General features: G+C 43.4%; 1 protein-coding gene across 1 annotated transcript in view; it reads left to right on the plus strand.

Annotated features, from left to right (window-relative positions):
• LOC126260141 (dipeptidyl peptidase 1-like) overlaps nucleotides 1-16,225 on the plus strand; it is a 63,267-nt gene that overhangs the window by 139 nt on the left and 46,903 nt on the right. The window contains exon 2 of the mRNA XM_049957396.1: nucleotides 9,740-9,919. Coding sequence (XP_049813353.1) covers nucleotides 9,757-9,919 — 163 coding nt within the window. The 5' untranslated portion in view covers nucleotides 9,740-9,756. The remainder of the gene's footprint in view (nucleotides 1-9,739; nucleotides 9,920-16,225) is intronic.

Raw genomic sequence — 16,225 nt, forward strand, 5'->3', positions numbered from 1 at the left:
GGAGGCTTTCATTTCTGTTATTTTCCAAGACTGATAGCCTATGTTGATCCCAAATATGTGTGTTGCTTTCCTGCGACAAGCGTTGCCGTTATTACCTGTAGACTCAGCGATTAAAAAGTGTGTTGACTATCATAGAGTGATCCTACAAGAGCTCGAAAGTCTACAGGTCCCTTAACATGCCCAAAAATTAACAAACTGCGTCTACTATTTGTGTCATTCAATCAGGATTACACCAGGACTTGCTGTACCATTATGGGAACGGGAGATATGCTAGGTGTCACGTCCTCCAGCGCACAGCTTCAAATTCTTTTTATCGCACTGTTTACGATACAATGAACATAATGTGGACTACCGTTCGTCAAATCATCGTTAAATCATACTAGTACAATGAGATGGCGAAAGGTAAAAACCAAAGTTTCAACAATATGTTACTAGTGAAGATAAATTTCGAGAATGATAGCGTTTAATAATTGTTATTGAATTAATCATTTCGTTTTATAATTATTTTACGGCAATATTTTCATGTCAGTTCCAAGACGTCTTGGCAGATTAATAATTTGAATCGGAACGTGGGGCAGGCTCGGTTGATTTGCAATCTGACGTGAAGTTTCGATGAAACATTAATCAACAATAAAAATATTATAGAGTTTTGGATTATAGACAATGAAAATACTGCCAAATTAATTCCTATGTCAGCAGGCCTATGCGGCAATTTTCAATTACTATCTGGCTCGGTAAACGGGTAAGACAGATTACTAAAACTTAGGGTCAGAATTCAATTAGTCCTAGGTGTCTTTCTGTTACTTGTCTCATCTTTCACGTCTGGAAATAATTTGTATACGTCTTGCAACGCTGTTTGGAAACCACCCTCCATCTCTTTATAACTGGTAGTATAAGACACTTCAAAGGAAAAAAAGAACGTACCAAATCCAATAGGACTATGCCAGTTTATAACTGCGGTGTCCAAACCCACCTGATGTCGAGGACAGAATTACCTTTTTTTAATTATTGGTCTACAATAGAGTCCCGTTTCCTTTCGCAACGAGGAAAATTGAAAGTATATAAGTGGAGATCAGCAGTCGCCCCTGACTGTTTCATGTAAGACGTGTTTTGACACACTACGATATCTGAATCGATGATATTAAAATGCGAGTGAGGGAAACTAAGCTTTGAGGTTTGTGGATGACTAATTCTGTTACAGACGACAAATGACTCGGAAGACCAGTTGAACGGAATAGACAGTGCCTTCATAAAAGTTTATAAGATGAACCTCAACAAAAGTAAAACAAGGGTAACGAAATGTCTAATGGAGTGTAGTAAATTTTAAAAACAGCTTTGCGAAACTAGCAGGAGCTGCTGTAATGTGTATTTATTTATCGACAGACGGTTTTAGTCAAGTGACCATCCTCAGGTCAAGGATGCCTTTACATCAGCTTAACAAAAGGTTATTTGGCGTCAAGTACATAATTATTATTAGTTGCAGCATTCGTCACTTATGCATGCGTACATTGTCTTTTACACTTTTCTATTAACGACTAAGTGTCGTCCTGTAAATACTCTGAAGTTGTGCAGCAGTGTTCACAGGGAATGTTTTAAATGTAGTAGAGTCAAATTAGGCGATGCTGAGGGCATTACATTAGGAAATGAGACACGAAAAGTAATTGATGAATTTTGTTATTTGAGTGGTAAAATAACTTATGATGGCCGAAATAGAAAAGACATAAAATGTAGACTGGCAATAATCAGAAGGCATTCCTGAAAAAGAGAAATTCGTTAAATTCGAAAATAAATTCAAATATTAGGAAGTCTTTTCTAAAGGTACTCATCTAGAGCGTAGCCTTGTACTCAAGTGGAACGTCTACGATAAACAGCTCAGGCAAAAGCATGATCTGTTATCTTCTCGTAGCAGAACAATGCTAAAGATTAGATGGATATGCTAGATAACTATCGAGCAGTTGAAGAGTGTATCGATTTGGGGAGAAAGGAAATTTGTGGGGATCTGAATCTTCCAGCCGTCTAAATTTCCAGTTGTTATTTTATTGAGCAACCAGTTTCGGTGATATATTACTTCATCTTCAGGCCCCCTGACCGACGTTTAGGAAGATTCTCACCTCTCGTCCAGTCAAAAGAGGCGACAGCATTCACTGACTGGTATCCGTCGGTTTTTGACACATCTATCCATTCAATCATTACTTGCTGACTGTGATAATCGAAGGGATCGATGTGTCACAAACTGACAGATACCAGACAGTGAATGCTGGTTCCTATTTGGCTGGACCAAAGACGAGATTCTTCCTTCACGTTGGTTTAGGGGCCTAAAGATGGCGTAATATATCGCCGAAACCGGTTGCTCAGTAATATAATAACTGGAAATTTAGACGTCTGAAAGGTGTTTTGTTTCGACTTTCTGTACTGAACAGCTTAGGTCCTGTAACCATCTCTGTAAAGATCACCACACAGAGACTTGTGGGTATATGGTGACATGAAAGATCCTGAGGCATGAAGGACTCATGAATTTAGTAACGGAAGGATGCGGGGGGGGGGGGGGGGTACAAGTTTTGAAGGGAGACGGAGCTTTTACCACAGTAAGTAGGTTCAAATCAATGTAGGCTGCAGCAGTTATTAGTAGATGAAGAGGTCTGCACAGGTTAGACTAGCGTGACAGCTGCCTCAAACCAGTCTTCGAACTGAAGCCTACGAAAACCACAATAAGAGCAGTGATCAGCTGGTAAGGATTGTGTGCGTATCACACTGAAACTTTCAATCCGTGGCTGACTGTGTAATGGAAAAGAACCTTGCTGACACAAATACGCCTAATTTTCTATAGCGTAGTTTTAGAAGGTAAATATTCTCGTTACGTAACCGAAACGACATAGATTTTGCACTGTCATAATCGTTCAGATTTTGTACTTACCAAATCGTATTTTTAACGAGGACAACATTTCACTAACTACTACTACCAGTTATTTAGGTAAAGTCAGCCTGCGTTTCCTGAAACGGGCCCGGTCAAACACTCATTATACAACTATTATAGTGATTAATGGTTGTAAAATATTAAGTGAATCTCAAAAGAATGATCTCATCTCACATCGAGGAAGTGCAAACCTTTGTAAAACAAAAATTACACCTAAAAATTAAAATAAATGAATTTCTCGGTGGTGGAGCGTTGAGACGAAACAATTGATAACACATTCACATAAAAGGTGTTTCAAATTCTGTGAATCGAACGTCTAAGGGTGATAGTTGATGTCATGGGGAATATGTTTTGTTTGAGGCAAAGATGCGCTGGCGCTTTCCAACGACGTTAGGTGTCCTTTACTATTCGCCGGCCCTAGAGACGAGATTTCACTGAACCTTCAAGGTCTATCAACCAAGTATGCAGCATACTATTTATCGCAGTAAAGTGATAGTGATTTTCTACAAGAAAACCATCAGATCCTTTCAGAAGCGATTCAAGAACTTTAATTTTGCGCGACCTACTGCCTTTCACAAGGATCAGATGACCGAATGTCAGGCAACACACACTGCATATGAACGCTGCAGAGTGCCTACACCGTGCTGCCTATCAGGGCACAAACCAGACTTGTACGACGTCTAGTGTCGCTGAAGAGTGTCAGCGAACAGTTTGTCTCTAACATAAGCTGTTCTCTATGACGTGATCTGTCACCCCGAGACGTTTGTTGCAAGGACTTCGAAATACCCTGTATACAAAACAAGCCACATTATCGTCTGTGGCAGAGCGCATTTCAGGTCCTCCTGTCACTTCTGCCCTTCCCTGTTCTTATCGCGAACTATGCGTGGGAAGGACGACAGCCAGTAAGCCATCAAATTAACTCTGATTTATTTGACTTTGCCGTCTTAGTCATTTTGTGGGACGTATGTGTAAATAATATGTCCTCCGCTGTCGGAATTTTAACAATAAACCTTTGCATGATGAGGAACGCTTCTGCTGTGGAGACACTGGCACTGTTCGTCTCCATAGTGCTCTCGCGTTAACGAAACGAATCTTTGACAAAACATCCCATTCTACGTTAAATCTGTGTCAGTTGTTATCCTGCCTGAAAAATGTCCTAGGCTGACAGGCAACACTCAATAATGGTCGAAGGAGTTCTTTGTGAAACACTTCTTTCGTGGATCTACATCTACATCTACATGGGTACTCTGCAAATCACATTTAAGTGCCTGGCAGAGGGTTCATCGAACCACCTTCACAATATTCTGTTATTCCAATCTCGTATAGCGCGCGGAAAGAACGAACACCTATATCTTTCTGTACGAGCTTTGATTTCCCTTATTTTATCGTGGTGATCGTTTCTCCCTATGTAGGTCGGTATCAACAAAATATTATAGCATTCGGAGGAGAAAGTTGGTGACTGGAATTTCGTGAGAAGATTCCGTCGCAACGAAAAACACATTTCTTTTAATGATGTCCAGCCCAAATCCTGTATCATTTTTGTGACATATTTCGCCATAATACAAAACGTGCTGCCCTTCTTTGAGCTTTTTCGATGTACTCCGTCAGTCCTATCTGGTAAGGATCCCACACCGCTCAGCAGTATTCTAAAAGAGGACGGACAAGGGTAGTAGATCTGTTACATTTTTTAAGTGTCCTGCCAATAAAACGCCGTCTTTGGTTAGTCTTCCCCTCAACATTTTCTATGTGTTCCTTCCAATTTAAGTTGTTCGTAATTGTAATACCTAGGTATTTAGCTGAATTTACGGCTTTTTGATTAGACTGATTTATCGTGTAACCGAAGTTTAACGAATTCCTTTTAGCGCTCATGTTGATGACCTCACACTTTTCGTTGTTATTTAGGGCCAACTGCCAATTTTCTCACCATTCAGATATCTTTTCTAAATCGTTTTGCAGTTTGTTATGATCTTCTGATGACTTTATTAGTCGATAAACGACAGCTTCATCTGCAAACAACCTAAGACGGCTGCTCAGATTGTCTCCCAAATCGTCTACTCCGAAAGGAACCTAATTGGTATACAGTCTGGACCAGGAGACTTGCTTTTATTAAGTGATTTAAGTTGCTTCACTATTCCGAGAATATTTACTTCTACGTTACTCATGTTGGCAGCTGTTCTCGAGTCGAATTCTGGAATATTTATAACTTCGTCTTCTTTTGTGAAGGCATTTCGGAAGGCTGTGTTTAGTAACGCTGTTTTGGCAGCACTGTCTTCGATAGTATCTCCATTGCTATCGCGTAGAGAAGGCATTGATTGTTCTTGCCGCTAACATACTTCACATATGACCAGAATCTCTTTGGATTTTCTGCCAGGTTTCGAGACAAATTTTCGTTGTACAAACTATTATAAGCATCTCGCATTGAAGTCCGTGTTATATTTCGAGCTTTTGTAAAAGATCGCCAATCTTGGGGATTGTGCGTCTGTTTCGATTTGGCATGTTTGTTTCGTTGTTTCTGCAAAAGTGTTCTAACTCGTTTTGTGAACCAAGGTTGATGAGCTCCGTCGTTTGTTAATTTATTTGATATAAATCTCTCAATTGCTGCCGATAATATGTCTTTGACTTCAAGCCTCATCCGGTCTACTCTTCTGTTATTAATTTGGAATGAGTGGAGATTGTCTTTCAGAAGGCGTCAAGTGAATTTTTATCTGTTTTTTTTTTTTAATAGATAAATTGCACTGATCTGGCCTTGTAGCACTAACCAAAACGGCCTTGCTGTGCTGGTACTGCGAACAGCTGAAAGCAAGGGGAAACTACAGCCGTAATTTTTCCCGAGGGCATGCAGCTTTACTGTATGGTTAAACGATGACGGCGTCCTCTTGGGTAAAATATTCCGGAGGTAAAATAGTCCCCCATTCGGATCTCCGGGTGGGGACTACTCAAGAGGACGTCGTTATCAGGAGAAATAAAACTGGCGTTCTACGGATTGAGCATGGAATGTCAGATCCCTTAATCGGGCAGGTAGGTTAGAAAATTTAAAAAGGGAAATGGATAGGTTAAGAGATGAAGCAGATTCAGAAGGATGTAGGTTGCAGTAAGTACTGGGAGATGAAGAAGCTTGCGCAGGATAGAGTAGCATGGAGAGCTGCATCAAACCCGTCTCAGGACTGAAGACCACAACAACAACAAATTGCACTTCGTTAATATTCCTTCTATGAACCTGATCCCGGCATCTGATTTTAGTACAATTAATTTTATATGCTTATTCTACTTAGGTTGATGTGGGCGGTCATTCGTAGATATTTTAAAGTTTTCAAAGTTTGCCATGATATATCACTAGAAATATTTTCGAACATAAAAGACTCTTTCTATTTCTTTATTTACGTTGCAAGTCAACTGTCTCTCCATTCAAAAAGAGTGGTTCCTCTGCAGGATATCCTGAATTTAGTTGCAGTTTTCTGTCTTCACGGCTTCTCTGTACAGAACAGCACGATCCGCGAACAGACGTTTTGTACGTATAATCAACAGTAACGGTCCTTTTGCGGTACTCCCGAAGTTAGTTTTACATCCGAGAATTAAGCTCCAATGAGAACGACATGTTGAGTTCTATCTGATACGAAGTTCTGAATCCATTTGCCCTCGTATTTTGTCCACTCGACATCGAATCTGAATTGTATCGAAGCATTGCAGAAAAAAAGGAATACAACATACTGGACGCTAGGCCCTCTGGATCTCTTAACTGGAATGTGAGCTGTGTGTTACCTGCACACTGTAGTTCTGTCAGGTATGCTTGACTCACGTCAGTCTGGGCTAATAGTTCGTTTCTCTAGTTGTCTGCGTGGGCTCAGAGGACAGTCCTCAACAATTTTTAAGCGGTATATATCTCCAGACGATAGGAACATCCACACAATATGTTCCTAAGTGGGGCGGGTAGTCGTCCATGTTGCACAAACTAATGACAGGTTGTAACACGTTTCTTTTTTTTTTTTTGGGTCGTCAGTCCTCTGACTGGTTTGATGCGGCCCGCCACGAATTCCTCTCCTGCTAAACTCTTCATCCCATAGTAGCACTTACAACCTACGTTCTCTATTATTTGCTGGATGTAATCCTATCTTCCTCTACAGTTTTTGCTTTCTACAGCTCCCTCTAGTACTATGGAAGTCATTCCCTCATGTCCTGACAGATATCCCATCATATTGTCCCTTCTCCTCGTCAGTGTTTTCCACATATTCGTTTCCTCTCCGATTCTGCACAGAACCTCCTCATTCCTTACCACCTCAGTCCACCCAATGTTTCGATTCTCTTCCTTTCTGGTTTTCCCACAGTTCATGTTTCACTGCCATACAATACTGTACTCCAGACGTACATTCTCAGAAATTTCTTCCTCAAATTAAGGCCGATATTTGACATTAGTAGACTTCTCTTGGTCAGGAAAGCCATTTTTTCCATTGCTAGTCTGCTTTGGATGTCCTCCTTGCTCCATCCGTCACATGTTATTTTACTGCACCTAGCAGTATCTTGTCTGCGTAGGTATCTACTGTCAGTTGCAAGGTGAGGTGAAGAAGTTGGCTTGGCCATCCAAGCTGTAAATGTTTCCTACTTTTAAAATAAGAACAGTCATGCATTGCGTAGGGTGAGCGCGGAGGGTGGTAACAATTGTCACTGATTGAATTAGTTGTTTCGTTTTGCAGTTATTTTACTGTAATACCTCCATGTCAGCTCAAGCAGGTCATGGCCGATTAAAGATTTGAAACGGAACGTGAGGTAGGCTTGGTGGACATCTATCGTGTCGTTAAGTTTCGATGGAACTTACATCAGTTACAAAAATCATACAGGCTGCGGCATTGTATGTGACACATGGCACTTCCCGATTTCTCCCAATATCACTATTGTACTGGCTGAAAATCGTGACTGTATTGCTGTGCCTGACTGTGGGGTAGGACTGTGATAAAAAATTTCGATCGTGACGGCGATCGAAGTTCAGCGTCAGATCTGTATAATATCTTGGTTGCTGTCAATGTGCAAGTCACTGTGACTTCGTCAGCGGCAGTAATTTTACAAAGCTATCGATGTGCCCATGACAAATGCTGCGGGGAGGAGGGGGCGACCATTTGTCATTGGAGTCGATCTCGTGGTTAACGGTTGGAACCTCATCATGAAGAACTGTTATCATGAAGGAGTGTCGAACTCAGCTGTCATTTCTCGTGATATTCCGATTGTTGACTGCAAGGAATGTAATAGTGCCACAGGCTCGGACACTATTGTATGAGTGTGGCCATCTGAGAATGCTGTGTAGGACGTTGACGCTTGGTGCATATTACCAGCTGCTCGACGTCGTAGAATCAGAAATTCTCGATTAACGACAGAGTTATTTATTTAACAAGATGGTCGTTAAGTATCTGAAGACGATGGCTCGACACTGGGCATGGTGTGCATGGAGCGGTGGATGCCTTAGCAAAGGTCCGACTGCGTGCTCTGCCTGCACCAGTCGAGGGCGCAGGGGCAGCAGAACGGTGGCTCAACAAAGCAGCGGTGGCATACGCCCCTTGCTGCCGTCTGGCTTGCAGATGCGGGTCTCACGGGTAATGCGGGCCACATAACGAACTAGTGATGTCACATAGGTTGCCTTGCTCAACATACATCATGGACGATCGGCTCTGTTCAGGATCCACAAGTTATCAATATGTCAGTGAGACTGTACCCATGAAAGTCCTTAACTCTGTCCTGTGTTATCACGCATTTGTATGTTTTTAAACGCGCAGTTACGAATTGCTAATCTGACCTGAAATAGTAACTGGCTTCCCACCAGAGACTCTGCCAGAACTCTTACAACCTGTGTTATCACATGCTGTGATGCATGCCTCAGGGCCTGTATATATCCCATAGTAGGCATATGTGTAGCACAGCCCTGCAGTACCTGTAGTGGGCTAGGCGCGTGGTTCGTGTGCTGATACTGAACCGATGCCCCATGTAGACGTCCAAAAGCCTGCTGAGGTCTTCCTTAAGGTGGACCTCTTCTTGATGGCTGCTGCTCAAGCCCCGGAAGCAGCAGGTCTAGCACTGGCCAGGTAGGCCAGTAGTTGGTGGATGATGTGGCTCGACATAGATAAAGCTGAGTGGCCCATATGGGACGGTTGTCTACCTTGGAGCAGGCCTCAGTGCAGACAACAGTCGGACACGAGATACTACTAGGTGCTAGCGACGAGTACTTGCACTCACTTGGTCTGATTTTTATGACATTTATTGATTCTATTTTGGTCACGTAGTCAACCAAGGGGAAGCAGCGCTGGTCACTGGCTTGGGCTAATTCGAGCCACCACTGCAGTGGCCAGGCCCTTGCTCTGTGAAATAGCAACAAAATTCCAGCCTTGGCAGAATGATCTTGTAGCTGGCCTGCCTTGCCATAGGTTTTGAAGTCTGGCTGTAGAGGTATTGGAACAGCAGGAACAACAGCAACACAATTTTCAGTGCACGTGTTGTGCTGATCCTCAATACCACACTAACGCTTATTGACGAAATTACAATCACGTGGGGTTATCAGACAAGTTTAGAAACTAGTCTGAAGATTTATTACTAGAAATGACTCTGAATGTTACCTTGGTTGGAGCGTCATTGTTCCGGTATGGACCGCTAATCCGGGTTTAGACTGATTTACAGCGCATACACTGACATTTGACAAACATTCTTCTTGCACTTCTTACGCGAATAGAACTGAAAGAGACCATAATGTGTAGTATATAGGAAATCTGAAAGGAGAGAGGTGAGTATAACTAGATCTGCTTAATACTTTGTTGATGTATATTATCTCATATTTAATTTTGGTTGCAGGAGTTGAGACAGCAGCCATGTTTACATCCCCGTGTGTCTCGGTGGTAGTGACAGCCCTGTTGTTGGTGGGCGTCACAGCAGACACTCCAGCGAGTTGCCTGTACAGTGACGTGCAGGGCAGTTGGACTTTCTATGAAGGCGAGAGGAATCTCGACAATACCGCCACCTGCGACTCGTTTGGTAAGTAGCTGAACAGAAAGTTTCTAGCAAAACGATGTTATCGATTTGTTCTTGTCCTGTAAATAAATTCACAATTAACTGCTGTAAATATAGTCAGCATCTATAACAAATATTAACATACCATGTAACAAGAAATGGCAAATTAGTTGTAGTAATAGTACACACATCAAAAAAAGTTTTGTATCACCCTAGTTCCCGGAACTCCTGAAGATAGACGTTGACTGTGGATATCCTATCACAGACACAGTCCCTTTGACTGTTCAGAGATGTCACTAAACCCGCCCAAAGATGTAAACAACCATACATGAGCAGCGCCTATTAGGCGGAGGGGTCCGACAGCCAATCAGTTCCAGTCATTCCACCAGGAAGGAGGCACACGGCTCGTGTTGTCTGTAGTTCCACCATGCCTAGACGGTCAATACCGCGGTTCGATCGCGTCCGTATGTTACTTTGCGCCAAGAAGGGCTCTCAACAATCAAATTATCCAGGCGTCTCGGAGTGAATCAAATCGATTTTGTTCAGACATGGAGGAGATACAGAGAGACAGGAACTGTCGATGACGTGCCTCGCTCAGGCCGCCAAAGGGCTACTACTGCAGTGGATGACCGATACCTGCGGATTATGGCTCGGAGGAACCCTGACAGCAACGCCACCATGTCGAATAATGCTTTTCTTGCAACCACAGGACGTCATGTTACGACTCAAGCTATGCACAATAGGCTGCATGATGCACAACTTCACTCCCAACTTCCATGGCGAGGTCAATCTTTGCAACCACGACACCATGTAGCGAGGTATAGATGGGCCCAACAACATGCCGAATGGACCGCTCAGGATTGACATCACGTTCTCTTCATCGATGAGTGTCGAATATGCCTTCAACCAGACTATCGTCGGAGACGTGTTTGGAGGCAACCCGGTCAGGCTGAACGCCTTAAACACACTGTCCAGCGTGGAGGTTCCCTACTGTTTTGGGGTGGCATTATGCAGGACCAACTTACGCCTCTGGTGGTCATGGAAGGTGCTGCAACGGCTGCACGATACGTGAATGCCATCCTCCGACCGATAGTGCGACCATATCGGCAGCATATTGGTGGGGCATTCGTCTTCATGGACGGCAGTTCACGCCCCCATCGTGCACATTTTGTGAATAACTTCATTTAGGATAACGACATCGCTCGAATAGAGTGGCCAGTATGTTCTCCAGACATGAACCCTATCGAAAATGCCTGGGATAAATTGTAAAGGGCTGTTTATGGACGAAGTGACCCACCAGCCACTCTGAGGTATCTACGCCGAATCGCCGCTGAGGAATGGGACAATCTGGACCAACAGTGCCTTGATGAACTTGTGGATAGTATGCCACGACGAATACAGACACGAATCAATGCAAGAGGACGTGCTACTTGGTATTAGAGGTACCATTGTGTACAGCAATCTGGACCACCAGTTCTGAAGGTCTCGCTGTAGGGTGGTACAACATGCAATGTGTGGTTTTCATGAGCAGAAATGATGTTTATGTTGATCTCTATTCCAGTTTTCTGTACAGGTTCCGGAACTCTCGGAACCGAGGTGATGCAAAACTTTATTTGATGTGTGTATATTTAATACGAGTGCTTTATTTCTATGTGGGTTGAGATATACTCCATCAAAACTTCTCGCCGAAATTGCTAGTTGCTACGCTTCTGGGCTTGCATCCGAGGTAAAGGTACGGTATAGAAACTAGACTGCAGTTGAAAGAGACGAAAAAGGTTACGAAGTAGTCAAAAAGGGAGTGAGAGATGGACATAGCCTGTCCCCAGTGTTATCAAATAAGTACAATGAGCAGGAAGTAAATGAAACCAAGGAGAAATTCGGAAAATGAATTTACGTTCAGGAAGGAAAGATACAAACTTCCATGTTTTCCAATGAAATTGTGATATATGTCAAATATGGCATAGGACTTGGAAGAGCAGTGGAACGGAATGGTTAGTGTCTTGAAAAGAGATTCTTAGTTGACAAAAGTAAAACAAGGGTAATAGAACGCAATCGAATTAAGATAATGCTGAGCGATTCGGACTAGGAAATGAGACATGGGAAGTACTAGTCGAGTTTAGCTGTTTGGACAGAAAAGTAAGTGGAGATGCCCGAAGTACAGAGTGTATAACATGCAGACTGACAACATAAGAAAAGCTTTCATTAATATCGAATATAAATTAAAGTGGAAGTTGTTAGCTGGCTGGTTGGCTGGATGATTAAAGGGACAAAGTGCTAGGTCATCAGTCCCCTTTTCCTCGAACAGATGACCTACTGCGGTAAACTCAGGGGAAGGAAAACCCAAGATGTACCAAAGGTCAGCGAAGGCGAGATAAGGGACAAAAGAAGAAGAAAGGGAGACACATGAAGAAAGGCAGGCATGATGCTCCATCTAGGGAGCAGCAAGAAGAACCCAAAAGCAGAATACAATGAGGGGACATACAGCCCCATCCCCCTCCACTTACCAGAGGTACCCCACTCAGAAATTGCCTAGGGAAGAGTGCCAACACGGCAGGGCAAGAGAAGCACAGATAGACATACGATGAGCAAGTCAAACAGGCCACATGAGAGGGGGGGGGGGGAGAGCAGGTAGGGTTAGGGGTAGGGTGGACCACCAAGCCGAGATAGCTGCAGACCAGTCTGGGAAGAGGAGGCTACACAATGTTGTGTCAACCCCTCAGTGTGCCGATAATGTTAAGTGGCCATCCCCGAAAGGGAGTGATAAAAGCTCAAATGGCTCTGAGCACTATGGGACTCAACTGCTGAGGTCATTAGTCCCCTAGAACTTAGAACTACTGAAACCTAACTAACCTAAGGACATCACAAACATCCATGCCCGAGGCAGGATTCGAACCTGCGACCGTAGCGGTCTTGCGGTTCCAGACTGCAGCGCCTTTAACCGCACGGCCACTTCGGCCGGCGGAGTGATAAAAGCCCCCTTTATGAAAACTCCCTCAATGGGCCGATAAGGTTAATTTCCCTTCCTTAAAGGGAGTGGTAAAAGCCCCCTTTATGAACCAAATGTAAAACTAAGTCTGCTGCAGAGGCATCGTCTCCTAATACCAGGGGTAGCGAGTGAGGGAGATTGAGAGTCCACCGCAGGGCCGCCAGGCTGGGACAGTCCAGCAAAATGTGAACCACTGTGAAATGAGAACCACAACAACAGTGGGCTGGGTCCTCATGGCAAAGGAGATGACCATGAATCTGCCAAGTATAGCCAAAGCGGAGCAGGCAAAGGATGGTAGAGTCTTTGCATGCGGCCTGCATGGAGGACCTTGTAGGTTTGGAGTCTCCTTTATTGCCTGTAGTTTATTTGGTGAAGTCAAAGTGAGCTATTCCGTATTCCAGTACCCTAAAGTTTGAATACTGATTTGAAGAGTCAGCTTACTGGTAGCCAGTTTGGAAAGGCTGTCAATCCCCAGTATCAATTCCCCAGTATCCCGACGTAGTCAGGAACTTGACGAAGGTCACTGAGCGTCCACATTGTTCAAGGGCATACAGGGAATCCTGGATAGCAATGGCCAAGGGATGGCGAGGGTTACACTGGTCAAGAGCTTGCAGACTGCATGAGGAGTCGCTACAGTTGAGAAAGGACTCACTGGTGAAGGAACTGACCTCGGAAGTCTACGATCTGGTTTCGAGCTCGAGTTCGACATAAAGTTGTAATGTGTCAGCGAGTTTTATAACAGTTTAATCTGTGCTATTGAACAAATATTCACTGCGAAAACAACTCCGTCTTAACTTTAATTGATCCATTTCTTCCTGGTTTGGCAGTCCATCGATGGACACATAGCTGTGGATATTTGAAAGTAGGAGACAAGTATGGCTAGACTGGAGATAAGGGAAGGAAAGAAGTTAAACGTTTAACTTTCTGTCGATGACCAGGTCTTTTGAGACGGAGCACATGCTCGGTTTGGACAAGCGGCATGAACGAAATCGACCGTGTCCCTTACAAAGAAACAATCCCGGAATTTGCTTTAAACGATTTAGGGACTACAGAAAAACTAAATCTGGACGGCCTAGACGGATATTTGGACCATCGTCTTATCGACTGCACGTTTCAGATATGAGGCGCACCATGAGATGTGTCCTTTTTTATTGTGAGTCAACAGTCTTCTGACTGGTTTGGTGCTACCCGCCACGAATTCCTCTGCTGTGCCAAACTTTTCGTCCCATTGTAGCACTTGCAATCTCAGTCCTCTATTATTTGCTGGATGAATTCCAATCTCTGTCTTCCTCTGCAGTTTTTACCCTCTGCAGCTCCCAGTAGTTCCATGGAAGTTAATCCCTGTTATCTTAACGTATTCTATCGTCCTGTCCCTTCTTCTAGTCAGTGTTTTCTACACATTCCTTTCCTGCTGATTCTGCGGAGAACCTTCTTATTCCTTACCTCCTCAGTCTAACTATTTTTTAACATTCTTGTGTAGCATCACATCTCAAATGCTTCGATTCATTTCTGTTCCGGTTTTCCCACAGTCCATATTTCACCAGCATACAATGATGTGCTCCAAAAGTGCTTTCTAAGAAATCCCAGCGTTGCTGCCTCTGAATCACGGGGTCCCGCGTTCGATTCCCGGTCGGGTTGGGGATTTTCTCTGCCCGGGGACTGGGTGTTTGTGTTGTCCTCATTATTTCATCATCATCATCATTCGTGGCAGTGGGTAATTGTACTGTAAAAACCCTGGATTGTGTCAAAACTGGGACTTTGTATGGACGCTGATGACCGCGCAATTGAGCGCCCCACAAACCAAACATCAATCAATTAAGAAATCTCTTTCTCAAGATCTATGTTTGATAGTGGATTTCCCTTGACCAGGAATGCCCTTTTTTCAGTGTTAGTATGATGTTCTTCTTGCTCCGTCCATCATAGGTTATTTTGCTTTCTAGGTAGCAGAATTCCTTAACTTCGTGTATTTCGTGATCACGAATTCTGATGTGAAGCTTCTCGGTATTCTCATTTCTTCTACTTCTCCTTATTTTTTCCTTTCTTCGATTTACTCTCAATCCATATTCTATACTCATTAGACTGTTCATTCCATTCAGCATATGCTGTAATGCCTTCACTTTCACCTAGGATAGCAATGTCATCAGTGTAACTTATCACCGATATCCTTTGACCTTGAATTTTAATCCCACACTTGAAAACTTTTTTTAATTTCCGTCATTGCATCTTCGATGTGTACATTGAACATTAGGGGTGAAAAACTACCTCCCTGCCTACCACCCTTCTGGATTCGAGCAGTTCCTTCTTGGTTTTCCACTGTTTTTGTTCCCTCTTGGTTCGTGTACATGTTGCAAATTACCCATCATTCTCTTGCAGCTTTCCCCAACTTTCCCTGTCTAACGCGCTTTCCAGGTCGAGAAATTCAATGAACGTCCTTGTTGCTACAAACAAGCCTGACATGATCGGCGGCGAAAGTGCACAGAGATTAGTGACTAACTTTTGGTTAGTAAATTTGACTGGTCAATCAAGAAGGCTAGGACAGTATTTTTGCTGAAAAGAGCAGTTAGACAGTTGCTAGCATCCCACTTACATAATGAACTGAAGTCGTTTAGTTCCAGTAAAATGGGCGTAGAGGAACTACAGGCAAAAATTTAACGGAGTGCAAATCATACTGTGCCGAGTAAGTGGATTAAGGACGGAAAACGCCCACCTTGGTTTAACAGCGAAATTTGAAAAATGTCGAGGAAGCAAAGGCTGAGGCACTCGGGGTTCCGGCTGGTCCCGGCGGAGGTTCGAGTCCTTTCTCGGGCATGGGTGTGTATTTTTGCCCTTAGGATAATTTAGGTTAAGTAGTGTGTAAGCTTAGGGACTGATGACCTTAGCAGTTAAGTCCCATAAGATTTCACACACACTTGAACATTTTTGAACTCGCGGTTCAAAAGAGAACGCGAGAATGACAACAGGTAAAGTTAACAGAAATTCTTGGTTTTGTAAAAAGATCGATGCGCGAAGCTTACAACAACTACCTCTTTATACTTTAGCAACAGATCTTGCCGAGAACCCGAGAAATTTCTGGTCCTACGTAAAATCGCTACGTGGGTCTAAGGCTTCCACCCAGTCACTCGCTGACCAGACTGTTGTGGCAGAAGAAGATAGCAAAAGTAAAGGCGAAGTTCTAAATTTCGCGTATTAAGAAATAGTTAACGCAGGAGAATGGTACAAACATGCCATCGTTTGATCGTCGTACAGATTCCAGCATGGAGAACATAGTAATATACATCTCTGGTGGAGAGAAACAACAGAGTTGAAAGCAGATCAGTTGCCAGGTCTTGATGGAATCCCATTTT

The sequence above is a fragment of the Schistocerca nitens genome, chromosome 1, assembly GCF_023898315.1.
Source record: "Schistocerca nitens isolate TAMUIC-IGC-003100 chromosome 1, iqSchNite1.1, whole genome shotgun sequence".
NCBI lineage: Eukaryota > Metazoa > Arthropoda > Insecta > Orthoptera > Acrididae > Schistocerca > Schistocerca nitens.